Consider the following 11,901-nt stretch of genomic DNA (forward strand, 5'->3'; position numbering starts at 1 on the left):
CATCACCAAGATACACTTATGCAACTCTTTAATGGATGATGTATGATCGTTATCATGTGAGTGCCACACTAATAACCATATGATAATTATATTTTGTTCTGAATATATTAAGTAAAGTTTATTTTACTATTAAGTACATTACATGACGCATGTTATACTGAATTAAAACTCAACCTTGGCAGAAAGTGGAGTTGGAGTCAGATTGCTTAGTAGCAGTACAAGCTATTCGAAATTCATTACGTATGTTTTCTTCTTTTGAGGTTATTATAGAAGATTATCGTAAACTTCTTCCATCTTTACACAATGGTTCCTTGTTTTTTATTAATGATAGTTGCTCAAAGTTTTGCTTGAGCATCTTGTTCTTCTAATTCGAGTGTTCAACAAGAGCGATGTTTCTATTGAGGAAGAATCTTATCTTTTAATTGATTTAGCAAATTAATAAAAAATTATATATTTACTTCCAAAAAGATTACGCGTAGCACGTGTTGTTCCAACTAGTGTTGGATAATGCTTCAATAAATGGGTATTAAAAATGACTTTGTAGAGTTGTTGTTTTTTAATAGGTGTCATTATTTCATTTTATGTTCCTATTTAATTTTATTTCCTTATTTATTTTTTTTTATAATTATTTGTTAGAGACACTCATATCCACCATTTTTTTTTTTGGATATGATCTGAGAAGAGAGACATGTACAAAAAAAAAATTCCATTATTTTTTAACTTCGCCAATAAAGAATTTCTGAATCTCAACGTCTATTTTTCTTTTAAAAAAATAATCAAAACTTTTAGTTTTGGTTATAGTTTATGTTCTTTGATAAATAATTTTTAAGAACTTTTAGAGAGAAAGACGGAGGAGAAAAAAAGAGAAGTGAATGCTAATTTTTTTAAAGGAAATAATAATATTTTTAACAAATAATTATATATGTAAAAAAATAAATAAAGAAATAATATTTAATGGACATAAAATAAAATAATAACGTGTTATAAAATAATATAAAATAATATAGAATAGATGAGAAGAAAGAAGAAGAGAGAAAGAGAAAGTGAATGAAAATTTCTCAGTTATTTATTCTAATAGAGTGAACTCGTATTTATACAAATACAAGAGTTAATAAGAAAAGGAAAACTAAAAAAAAAGAAAGGTTGATTACAATTAATAGTAATAAATAAAAAATTTGGACATCCACATAATTATTAATATTTATAACAATAATAACACATATTAAAAAAAAAAAATCCTACATAAAATGGTTTTTAATACTTCTATTCAAGCATTATCTTATGTTTTAAATTAAAACACACACTAAATAAATGTAAACTGGAATTTTTAAAATATAAAATATTCAACACCAATTAGTCTATACATGACATGGCTTCTTTTCTTTGAACTTAATTTTGATTTTCTTTTAGTTAGCAAAAAATAATTTGATTTTCTTTTGTTTGGGATCACTATTTGCTTTCTTAATTCTTAAAATTTTAACAAAAATGTCTAACACATTATTTTCATCGATTTTCTATAATACCACTTTTAGAAGAAAAAAAAAATCTAGATTACCTTTTACCAACACGCGGTGCATCCAGACTCATTTTATTTTATTATTTTTAGGGATTTTTATTTATTTATTTATTATTTTCTCATCTGGGGAAGATTTGGTTTTTATGTTCCAAAATTGTTGGTATGGGTGGATTTGAGTTTTTGGCCAATTGTGTACTCATCTTTTTTCGTCTTCTTGTAGAACAAGCAAGCTTCTGTTCAACAATTCACCTATTCCTCTCATAAATAATAAACATTAATAAATACTTAGTTTCCTAAGAAATACATTAAAATACACAAACGTTCAGACTGGCTTCTTCTATAAGGATGATCACCACCGCCATTGACTCTAAATTCACATAATCTATTTCCATTTTAATTCTTTTCTCTCTCTAAAATCTTTATGGTATGGATTTATTACCTGGAGATTGGTTCAATTTCAGCTATCTGGTTTTTGCATTTTGTTCTGCCCTCTTTCTTGGTGCCCTCAAAGGTTTCTTTTTTCTTCACAATTGATTTATTTTTCTTTTTTTGGGTTATCTGGGTCAGCTGGATTTTCACAGTTCTCAAAAGGGTTATTGCTGAAACTTCATGAAAGGTGAAAAAAAAAAATAAAGGTTGGTTCTTGAGAATTTCATGGAGCTTTGTTGACTTCTTTTGCAGGTTTACTTGTGGGACCTATTGTTGGTTTGATATTGATAACAGGGAATGTTGGGGTCATTCTTGGTTTGTTCCCAGCCCATGTTGTGTGGACAGTTTACACCTTAGTAAAGTAACTACCTTTAAATACCTTAATTCTCTTTTGAAGATATTTTCAGCCATATTAGATATTTTTCTATCTGGGTTTTTGATCTAACTTAGTTATGGCAATTTCAGTATTAACAGACTTGATACACCACTTAAAGTTGCAATCTTGTTGGGTTTGCCAGCCTTATTTGGTCTTTGGCTGGGTTTGAGCATAGCTGGGAGTGTTCTTGTGGGACTTGGCTATGGATTTTTCACACCGTGGGTTTCAACTTTTGAAGCCTTCAGACATGAAAATGAAACAAAGAAATTTGTACACTTTGTAGTGGTAAGTGCACCCTTTGAATTTTTGGTCATTTTATTTGAATTCCCTGCTCTATTTAGATCTCTCTGATTATGATTTTCTACTTTCTTCCTGTTACAACTTAGGATGGAACATGGGAAACCATCAAAGGAAGCTGCACAGTAGTTCGAGATTTTGCTGACTTGTGCTACCATTCTTACCCAATTTACCTAAAAGAATTACGTGAATCCCCTGATTCAAATGAGGTTCAAACTCTTAGGTAAGCATGAAACTAATAAAGATGAATCCTAACTAACATAACAATTCTCTTTTTGTTTTGTTATGATTTAAGATAAACAAAAGGTACCTTTATATTGAGTAATAATGATATAAAAGTCATGTTGGGCCCTCAGTTCTTTTATTTTTCTTTGTTGTATGGAAAGGTAGCCATTTTGGGCTGGGACCAGCATATATGGAATGGGGGGCAGATATGTTTTTAGGAACTGGTTTCATACACACACGTGTGTCTTTGATTATTAATACTACATTTTTTTATCCTGGATTTCCAGTTTAAGCTATATGTCATGAGAATGTGTGAGCTAATGAGCTACTGAATGTTCATGCTTTGCTCAATTTGGCTCTATGTAGGTTCATTCATGTGCCTGCTTGCATCATAGCCGGGTTGATGGGGTTAGTAGTTGAGGTTCCGTTGTATACTGCAATTGCTATTGTAAAGAGTCCATACATGTTGTTCAAAGGATGGTTTAGGCTTATACATGATCTCATTAGCCGAGAAGGACCGTTTCTTGAAACAGCATGCATACCAATTGCCGGTTTGACAATCTTGGTGTGGCCGATTGTTGTTGTTGGAAGCGTCATATTGGCTGTTTTCTCTAGCATTTTTGTTGGACTGCATGCATCGGTCATAGTCTATCAGGTTTGGATCATACTTTCATCTTTTGATGTATATATGTATTGGCTTCTTGTTCAAGTGAAGTAAACCTTTGATCTTTTGTGGATGAAGGAAAGATCTTTCAGAAGAGGTGTGGCTTATGTGATTGCTATGGTTGCTGAATTCGATGAATATACCAATGATTGGCTTTATCTCCAGGAGGGGACTATTTTCCCAAGGTAATTGCTCGCTGAACAAAATATTTTATCTTTCGAAGCTTATCTGTTTCTTTTTGACCTTTAATGGTAGTTGTAGCATTGCTTGCAGCCAGGCCCCAGTATCGAAAGAAAAACTTTTCAAGAACACAGTCATCTGTTGGACGCGTATCCAGTTCTGCTTCGTCAGAAGCACCTGCAATGTTCGTGCCAAGCTTAGCTCATTCAAGATCAGTCAGAGAGACCATACAAGAAGTGAAAGTAGTGCAGGTGAGTGTGCATTTCACTGCCCATTTTATGAAACAGAGTATTTAATCTTGTAATGAAATCATTCTGTTCTTTGAATATTCATTTATTTGTGATTTGGTTTGGACAATGATTATGCCACTGCATTGGTAATGTGTACAAAATTTTCGGCTATCATGCTATTTTCTCTCAATGAATGATTTCTTTTAAATGTAACAGATATGGGGAAACATGTTGAAATCTTGTGAAATTAGAGGCAAGGAATTATTGGATTCTAATGTGATAACACCAGCAGATCTCTATGAGTGGTTGAAGGCGAAAAACAGCAACGAAGCGGCTATTATTGGTGTAGGCTTGCCTTGTTACTCATTATTGCAGTTTCTGATACACTCCATTGAATCAAATTCAAGTGGTCTATTGTTGCTTGAAAATTTTGAGGTAACCCAATTGAATAGACCAAAGGACAAACTGTTGGATTGGTTCTTTAATCCAGTAATGATCTTAAAAGAACAGATTAAGGCCATAGCATTAGTAGAAGGCGAGGTGAGATTCTTGGAGAAGGTGGTTCTTTTCGGAAGCAATACACAACGCATGGAAGCTTGGGAAAATGGGAGTTTAGCACCTGAAGATGCTTTAAGAGCTGCTCAAATGCAGGGAATCAGTAGAAGGTAACTAATTAGTACTACTTTTCATCATAAAATTCTGATACTTAAAGCATAGCAACTTGAGGATTATGTACCTGACATGATGGGAGAATCCTATGCAGGATGACCGGAATGGTGAGAAGTGTGTCGAAGTTTCCCACTCACCGGAGAAGATTTCGCCAAGTTGTGAAGGATTTGGTGGGTTATTATTTAGAGAAGGAGAATTCTAATAGATCTTGCTCTATGAGATCTACTGCATCCATTGAAAATGTGTAAGGTGACATACTTTAAAATGTCTAATGTGAAAATGTTGAAGCACCAAGTGTGTCAATGATTAAAAAAAAAAAGCTAATTAAGATTTTTGTTACTCAAAACATTGACAAATATTAAATTATGCCTTCTAAATTTTGTAAGGGGTTAAAAACTCTCCTCAAATTATTAAGATTGTTGGATTAAATGATTTTTGTCTAATTTTACTATTGAATGTCTAACACAAATGAAAGATGAAAGTTTAGGGGGTACAACTTGGTACATGTTAAAATTCGGGGGTATAACTAAGTACATATTAAAGTTCAGGGGCGCGATTTAGTATATGGACAATCACTATGTTAGTAAAATTGAACAGAATTGGACGTAAGTCCTTGAGTCTGATAATATTAATAGTTCGGGAAAAATTTTAGCAGCTTAAAAAGTTTATGAGATATGATTTATCAATGTTCGGAGTTCAAAAATGTTAATTAGCTTAAAAAGTAAAATAAAAAGTTTTAGTATAAATACCCTTTAGGATTAGCATGTGTCTTGATAATATATAGTATCCATGAAAATTGGGCACAGTTATTAGTGCAAGACGAGAAAATACATGTAAAAACAAGTGTGTGTGCAAAATGGTAGCTAGAGCACTCCAATCCAATAGCTCTCAGTCTCTTAATACTAAACATTTATATTTTATTATTTCCTTTACTTTTATGCTAGTGCCTAACGGGTGAGGTGTGGAATTTTTATTTATTTATTTATTTATTTATTTTTTGAGAAAAATAGACTTTTATTTAAATGATAAAAATTTTATTGGCACCTTGTGAAATTACACTCTAATATTAAAAAAGAAAAATAAACTTAAATTAATATTTAAAAATCACTTTTAATTTTTTTTCTTTTAAAATCAATAATTATTTTAATTATATATATATTTTAAAAGAGGACTAGCTATCTCAAATGGATTATTTCTAAAACTTACTACTGTCACGACATTAGAGAGCTACTTCGATATTGATTGGGCCAACTGTATTGATGACAGAAGATCCGTGGGAGGTTATGTGGTTTACTTAGGTGATAGTCTCATTTCTTGGTCTGCAAAGAAGCAATAGGTTGTTGCTCGATTAAGCACTGAAAGTAAATTTCGTACTTTAGCAAACACAGCTGCTGAGTTGAAATTAATGGATTGTTTCCCTGCTTACTGAACTACAAGTCACTCATCCACAGTGCTCTTAACTACAAGTCACTCATCCACAGTGCTCTTAACTACAAGTCACTCATCCACAGTGCTCTGTTATATATTTGGGTCGATAATCAGAGTGCTCCAATTTTTCATGCTCACTCCAAGCATATTGAAGTAGTTTTACACTTTGTGATGGACCACATTCTGGACAAGAAGCTCCCTGTTCGTTATGTTCCTTGTGTCGATCAAGTAGCTGATATGCTTACTAAACCATTGTGCAAAGATTGATTTACCTACCTTAAATCTAAACTTAAAATGGTTAAAACCCCTTTTCGTTTTGGAGGATGTAAACATTATTAATACTTAGATAGTTTTTTGTTAACATAGGATTAGTTAATTGTGTTCAATTAGTAAAGGTAGTTATTACATGTTCTTTATTTTCAGTTTTGTAATCTATATCAAAACTTGTATATAAATAACAATGTTTATACTGATTAGGATTAGCAATTGCTAAGTTGATTCTTTCCGTCTTTACTTTTTTTCTCGTGCTCTATTTCTCTACAGTATTATTTACATTTAGAGGTTATACTTTACAATTTGTTATCGAATAGTCTAAAAAATTATTATATGAGATTCGCTATTTAAGTATATCAATAAGGATATGACATATTGAAAGACGCTAAGCAAAGACATTTAATTAATAGAGTAAATCATAATCAAACGGTAAGAAAAAAAAAAAAGACCATTCTTTGGAAAAAAAAAAAGAAGAACAAAAGAAGAGAAAGATTATTAACTTTAAGTGGAGTCTGTGATGTTCCTGATATGGCAACCACAGAGTTTTCTAATGAATAATGTTACGTCAAGTAAGCTATTACACTACAGTCTACAGTGTTTTTGCTCGTGCCTTTCAAAAAAGGGTATTATTAAATCATCTTTTATGAACATTCCGTATATATCTTAAGCTACAATAATGTTCAATTTCTTTTCTACTACCATTTATAGCTGTATTGACAAAGACTGATTTAAATATACAAATTCATAATGATAAAATATCATGATCTGCAGCTCAACTGAAATATAAATTTATATATATATATATATTTTTATATAAGTACCAATTTTTTTTTGACCAACTTCATTTACGTGACATGGGGTTTAATTTTTTTTTCTGCCCTAATTGAATGAAATGCTAATTAATACTATAACTTATAGAGATAAGAGTATAGAAGCTATGAATAATGGAGTTAAAAATTATTCTTTATACATACTATATTTGAATGTTTTGGTTGGACAACTTTCCAATTATAATTATCTATTTCGGTTGATGGGTTATTTGTTTTATAGATTCTTTCATGGGCCCTTTTCATGGAAAATTTTGGAATGAAGCTAACAGAACGAAACAGTGAAATACCATTATCATGAATACTGTCAACTACTAAATTATAAATACACACATACAAAATTCTTATATAGAATATATATATATAAATTTATATCACTATTATTTTAGTCAAACGCCTAATTCCCTACTCCTTTTTATCTACTCTATTTCTAGCTCTCTTAACTGTAATTTTTAAAATGATAATTAAGATTTTTTACTTTAAATATATACTAAATTATGTTTCGAAATTTTTTAAGGTCGTTAAAAATCTTTCTTAAACTATTAAAATTGTTACATTTAAGGACTATTTTCTAATTTTAGTAAAAAAAAAGTTTAATATAGATGAAAGTTCGAAAGACATAACTTAATAGATATTAAAATTTAAGGAACATGATTTAATATATGGACAATTACAAATTTTTAACAATCTTAATAGTTTACAGAAAATTTTTAACCCTAATAAAGTTCAAAAATCATAATTTGATACATATTAAAGTTAAAAAAAACCTAATTAATTAGCCTCTCTAAAAAGTATCTTACACAACCATTAATTATACACAAACTATATTAATTAATACTGAAACCATGAAATTCAGAATAAAAATAAATTAAAAAAAAAACACCATTTAGTCTAATTGAGATATATTAATTGTTATGTACGTAGCAAGCAAGGTCATGTAGAGCTAGCCTTTTCGTTATGGTTAAAAAAAGTACGAATACTGTCAATACATAATAATATTTTCATTACTATTATCTTTTATTGTGCTGATTATAATCTTTATAATCTCACAGACTCACAGTACAAAGGCTGGCAACAGTAATTGCAGCAAAATTCTCCAAGGAAGGAATCATATTTTTTATTTTTATATATAATATATATTAACACAGAAAGCGACACTACATATATGCTGCTCTCAGCATATATATGATATATATGTATATATCTGGCTATACAAAGTCTTGCCTCCATCTTCATTTCATTCCGTTCCAGCCCAGAGCCACTCATATTCAGATATGTAGATATATATATAGTCCTATAAATACATATATTCTGAAAATTCTGATGAGAAAAGGGATACCTTGCTTTTTACCACTATCACTTTCATATTCCTATCTTTGTAATTGTTGCTCTCTTAGCTCTTTTGAGCTATATCTACCTATATATTTGTACACACAACATTAAACTAAATGTATAGTCAATTACCTTCACTATTTTTTATTTATTTATTTTTAAAAATGGGTTGTACTATAGCACATGGGATTGAGATAAGGTTTTTTTTTTTAGATGTCTCGGATTCTCAACACGTGTCCGTAACTTCAACGGCATGTTAGTGTTATTGCTTCACCCCACTCCCTTCAATTTCGACTCTCTCATTCCCTGTTTTGGCCGTGATATTAATTTATATTGAAAGATATACAATTACAAGACATTTTACTAATATATATATCAACAACAAAAATAAAGCCATGATAGATATTAACACACACATATATATATAATAAGAAAACGATCATATCATGTTCGTACCAGGCTGCTGATGATGATGATGATGATGTTGGTGGGGAATAAAGAAAGGCTTTTCCCACACAAAGAGACACGAAACAGCAAAAGTGAAGAACAGAATGGAATAATTCAATTTTAATCGATATTTTTCTTCACAGAATGGATTAATTTTACTTGCAAAATAAAATTAGAGGTTTCCCCGTACAATCCGTACAGAGAGAACAACTTAGCTCATTCTACATACATACTTACTACGATACTACTGTTTTTTTTCTTAAAGAGAAAAACTAGCTATTACTAGTGAGGAAGAAAGGGAAAAAAGGAAAAAGAGAAAAGCTATACATATAAAAGAGAAGAAAAATGTGGCCTAATGAGAAAATAGCTTAATCAATTAAGCTTAAAATTAGTACTATATCTAAATTTACTATAATAAGAATATCAGAACCTGGTCACTGATCATCATCAACCAGTACTAGCTAGTACCACTACTGGTTTTTTCTTCTTACTGTTTGCTTACTCTATTCTTTTTTCTTTTAAATTCATGGATTTAATCTAATCCACTCGTAACGTCCTTCCAACGGAGAGTCCTTAACAACATCGTAATTATACCTGCAAGAAATTCAGGGATTTCTTATCTTATGATTCATATAGATGTTTGCGAAATTAATGCAGAAAAAGAAAGTTGTTTCAGTATTAGTACTGTTGTTTTCTCAGGAAACAAACAAAATAGCTGAATTGAAAGTACAACCAAATGAAAAGAAAAAAAAAATCATCCATCGATCGTCGTTTCGTGTTCCCAACGCTTTTCAAGAATTATATCATGTATATAAAATTATACATATAACTTATATGAACTTACTTGTCTTGAAATCGTTTTTGGATGTTTTTCTCGGCGACTGTAAAGAATTCTTCGAGCTCTAACTCCGTCGGCATTTTCTGATCTCCCACCAGTGATTTACGGCTAGAATCCACAACAGACGTTGGTTTCATCGTTGAATCTACGTCGTCAGATAATTCTTCTTGAAACTTATTACTGGATGGAGTCATCTCTCTCCTGAGCAAATAAATGAAAACTGAAATTGACTGCGTGTATATATAGATATTTAAAATGTATATTTACACATATATGTAATTGTGTGTGTGTGTAAGAGAAACTGAAAATTTGAGCTCTAATTTTGAAATTTGAATTTTGAGGAATTTAAAAAGTTGAGTGTATGTATATATATATAGTACTAGTTGGAGTAGTGTTTGGTTGAAAAACCTTTCTCTGCAAGAGTAGTACGTCGATGTTTCAGCTTCGGCACATTCATCATTCTGTGAAATTAAATTCAATAATTAATGAAACATAATACTGAACGGAATTGAACGGCGACACAAAGCAATTAAAGCTCCACAAATTCAAAGGAATTTATTGCTGAATTTAATTTTATTACCGCCTCCAGATCTATGAATTTGGTTCTGTCCTGATCATTATTATCACCTAGCTCACTAGAGCCGTTACTCGAACAACAAGAGGCTTGAACCTGATTATCATCATCATGAAAGCCATCAGAACTCGGACTTGAATTTGAATACCACAACTCCACCACTCCATCATCATCCTCCTCCACCTTTCCCGTCTTCGCAGTAGTTGCTCTTCCAATATTACTCTCCGCTGCCTTAGCCGGAACAACTAAATTCTCCGTCGTCGATGTGATCACAAACGACGTCGTTGATAGCTTCATTAATTTTCCCGTAGTAGTATTGACCTTTCTTTTCTTAGGCGAACCTGAGCTGGCGGCCGCCATAGCCAAAGCTCGAGCTCTAGTCCGTACACCGACTTGATGAGCAACCTCCATAATCGTAATCTCTGCAATTCCTCTGCTACACTTCCGCACCATATTATTCTCTCGAATAATTCTTGTGTACTAATTCTAGAGAGAGAAAGCGAAAGAAAGAGAAATTAATTATATGATGACTTCGTTTGCTGAAAATATGATTGGAGGTTTTGATGATGAGGAAGATGACGACAACACCGTTTGGACGGTTCAGATCATATCGTTTTAGCTTTTAAGAAAAGTAAGAGAGAGAGAGAGAGAGAGAGAGAGAGAGAGAGAGAGAGAGTGTGTGTGTTTAATTGTCTATTTACTTTGGTGGTGGTGTGGTGTGGTGGTGACGGGTGGTCCTGACCCCGTTAACAGTGACGGGTGAATTAGGGAATCTACAAACGGGGAATTTGACGGCGCCGTTATATATAATAGAGATCTAATAGTAGGGGCTGGCTGAGAAGACGAGACAGAGCAAGGCCGTTGTGACTTAGCGCCGATTATTCAGCTAATAAGAGAGCGACACGTGGACACGTGGCCCTCTCTGAGGTTAATTGTTTTCGGAGTTAGGGGCCCACCGTAGAAAATGATTGCGTAGGAAGAGGTAAGAAATAGTGAAATTGAAAATATAATTAAATATAAATAATTCTTTTTTTTACAGCCAAAAAATAGAAAGAAAAAGAAAGGGTCCGTACGTAGGTGAGTGAGTGATTTAACAAACAAACCCAGCGGAAGGAACGGTTTCTAACAATATCAAATATTTTACTATTTCAGTGCTTTGAATTCCGTTTTGGTGGAGGTACCGGTCTGTCTTAAAAGTAATTATTTTTGAAAAATTTTATTTACACTTCAAACCTTTCAAAAAATATTCTATTTTAATAATTTATTTTTTTTATATAAAATTTAAAGAAATTTTACGGTGCACCTCCTTACAATGAATATATTAATACACTCTTATCTATTTTAGCACTCGAAATAATTTTTTAGTCAAATTTTTTCTCATAGTCATGTATGTTATACTTATTTAAGATCCTGCAAAATTTTAAGAAATTTGAAAAAGTTTAACACGCCGAAAACTACGTTCAAACAGTGTATTGCACACGTGACTATTTTATTTTATACGCGTATAAAATAGACTGTTTGAACATTATTTTCTATATTGTAAATTATTCAGAATTTCTCAAAATTTTGTAGGTTATCTTAAATAGTTATAACGTA

The 11,901-nt window shown here is 31.6% G+C and overlaps 2 protein-coding genes across 2 annotated transcripts; one reads left to right on the forward strand and one right to left on the reverse strand.

Annotated features, from left to right (window-relative positions):
- The first annotated feature begins 1,474 nt into the window (after window positions 1–1,474).
- Window positions 1,475–5,016, forward strand: LOC115715226 (uncharacterized membrane protein At3g27390). Its single transcript, XM_030644066.2, has 9 exons — window positions 1,475–2,027; window positions 2,198–2,306; window positions 2,411–2,606; window positions 2,708–2,841; window positions 3,210–3,498; window positions 3,586–3,692; window positions 3,785–3,938; window positions 4,134–4,582; window positions 4,681–5,016. Exons 1-9 carry the CDS (start codon window positions 1,943–1,945, stop codon window positions 4,832–4,834), a joined length of 1,677 nt encoding a protein of 558 aa, XP_030499926.2. The 5' UTR covers window positions 1,475–1,942; the 3' UTR covers window positions 4,835–5,016.
- Window positions 5,017–9,023: 4,007 nt separating this feature from the next.
- On the reverse strand, window positions 9,024–10,976 carry LOC115714141 (cyclin-dependent kinase inhibitor 7). Its single transcript, XM_030642702.2, has 4 exons — window positions 10,312–10,976; window positions 10,140–10,192; window positions 9,738–9,932; window positions 9,024–9,487 (listed from the first exon to the last, which is right to left on the reverse strand). The coding sequence occupies exons 1-4, from the start codon at window positions 10,756–10,758 to the stop codon at window positions 9,418–9,420; spliced, it is 765 nt and encodes a 254-aa protein (XP_030498562.2). The 5' UTR covers window positions 10,759–10,976; the 3' UTR covers window positions 9,024–9,417.
- Window positions 10,977–11,901: the final 925 nt, after the last annotated feature.

This window comes from Cannabis sativa, chromosome 4, assembly GCF_029168945.1.
Source record: "Cannabis sativa cultivar Pink pepper isolate KNU-18-1 chromosome 4, ASM2916894v1, whole genome shotgun sequence".
Lineage (NCBI taxonomy): Eukaryota > Viridiplantae > Streptophyta > Magnoliopsida > Rosales > Cannabaceae > Cannabis > Cannabis sativa.